Source organism: Cimex lectularius, unplaced genomic scaffold, assembly GCF_000648675.2.
Source record: "Cimex lectularius strain Harlan isolate CLEC.00 unplaced genomic scaffold, Clec_2.1 scaffold569, whole genome shotgun sequence".
Classification (NCBI taxonomy): domain Eukaryota; kingdom Metazoa; phylum Arthropoda; class Insecta; order Hemiptera; family Cimicidae; genus Cimex; species Cimex lectularius.
In genome coordinates this window covers 10,303-11,731 of record NW_019393614.1, presented here as the reverse complement: position 1 = coordinate 11,731, position 1,429 = coordinate 10,303, and the positions used below count along the sequence as shown (strand labels likewise).

At 32.3% G+C, this 1,429-nt stretch overlaps 1 protein-coding gene across 1 annotated transcript; it reads right to left on the bottom strand.

Moving 5' to 3' along the window:
• Window positions 1-65: 65 nt before the first annotated feature.
• On the bottom strand, window positions 66-530 carry LOC106661793 (defensin-like). The gene is made up of 2 exons (XM_024229950.1): window positions 407-530; window positions 66-335 (listed from the first exon to the last, which is right to left on the bottom strand). The coding sequence occupies exons 1-2, from the start codon at window positions 480-482 to the stop codon at window positions 130-132; spliced, it is 282 nt and encodes a 93-aa protein (XP_024085718.1). The 5' UTR covers window positions 483-530; the 3' UTR covers window positions 66-129.
• Window positions 531-1,429: the final 899 nt, after the last annotated feature.

Sequence of the window (1,429 nt, the reverse complement as noted above, 5' to 3'; positions counted from 1 at the left end):
AGAGAGAGAGAGAGAGAGAGAGAGAGAGAGAGAGAGAATTATAGGTTTTTAAAAAAAGAAAAAAATTAAAGTTCGTCAAATTTATGAAAGGTTTATTAGGAAAACGTAATGGATATTTAAAATTATTAATTATTTGCGGCAATGGCAGATTGTGCCTTTACAATACCCTCCTCTGTTTCCCAAAACTATGCAGTGAGCTGCACATGCTGCGTGGTTAGGTGTCAACCATTTGGAGTGGAAGCTGAACAAATCGCAGGTCGCTCTTTTAAATCTGGCATGATGTTCGACGAGAGGCTGGGGGTCGGCGGGTTCCCAGATTTCTTCGTCGTGCAGGTCTGATTAGGAAGAAAATATTTGGTCAAAACATCATCACAGCTATACAAGAAACAGTAGAAATAATTCTTACCGTGTTCTTCCTGCCATGTGGGGACGGAGTAAGCCACGCCAATTAAGAAGAAGGTTAGAAAAATTGCTACTTTCATCCTGATGTCTATCCTGAAATCGTCAAGGAAATATTAATTACCTGATCCAATATGGCAAGTATTTATATACCGTGGGAGAGCGGTTTAAAACCCAATCACAATTTTTTTTTGATACTTGAAATCAATAAATTACCTGTAACACTTAAAAATTTATTATTTGAATTAGTATCTAGTAAAAAAAATCAATTGTAATTTACATTGATTCGATTTTAATTAATTGAAATGCACTTAGATTTGATAAGTACAAAAGTTGATTTTGATGTCACCTCTTATCTTCTGATAATAATTTATCGCTTGTTATTTCTAATGGAAGAACAGGGTATTGATAGATGTAGAATCTACATGTTCAATGATGATGTTCACAGATGAGATAACAAAATGTATTACTTATTATTTGTAACATATTAATAATGTAAATACAATATTACATTTTAAAACATTTATCTATATTTTCGAAAATTGACAGTTATAGAGTCTTTTTTCTCAGTAGAAACCTGTAACAAATGTTTTTAAAAAGCTTCATCTGAAACAGGATAATTTATGGTGAATTAACGAAAAAGACGTTGGATATCAATTGATTTAGTTCAGATAGGATTACCGACCAAGTTTTTTGGTCTTTTTTATTTCCAGACTCTTGAGTCAGCATTGGTTTGAGTAAGAAATATTGATTAAAATTTTCTCTCGGAATTTCAAAAGAAATCATATATTTAAAAACAAATTAGTAATGAAGGGACAAAGAAAGATTTTGACATCGAAAAAATTCAACAGATTCGAATGCATTTAAAACAGTTCTTACCTAATGAGATACTATTTTCCTGTGCCTTTCTCTAGCAGTGATCTAATACAAGAACTATTTAAGATAATGCAATCCAAATTATTAACGTTTATTCTTTTAATGTGGGGTCGTTGATGTGGGAGATGTGGTGCCACTATTTCGTTGACGGTCG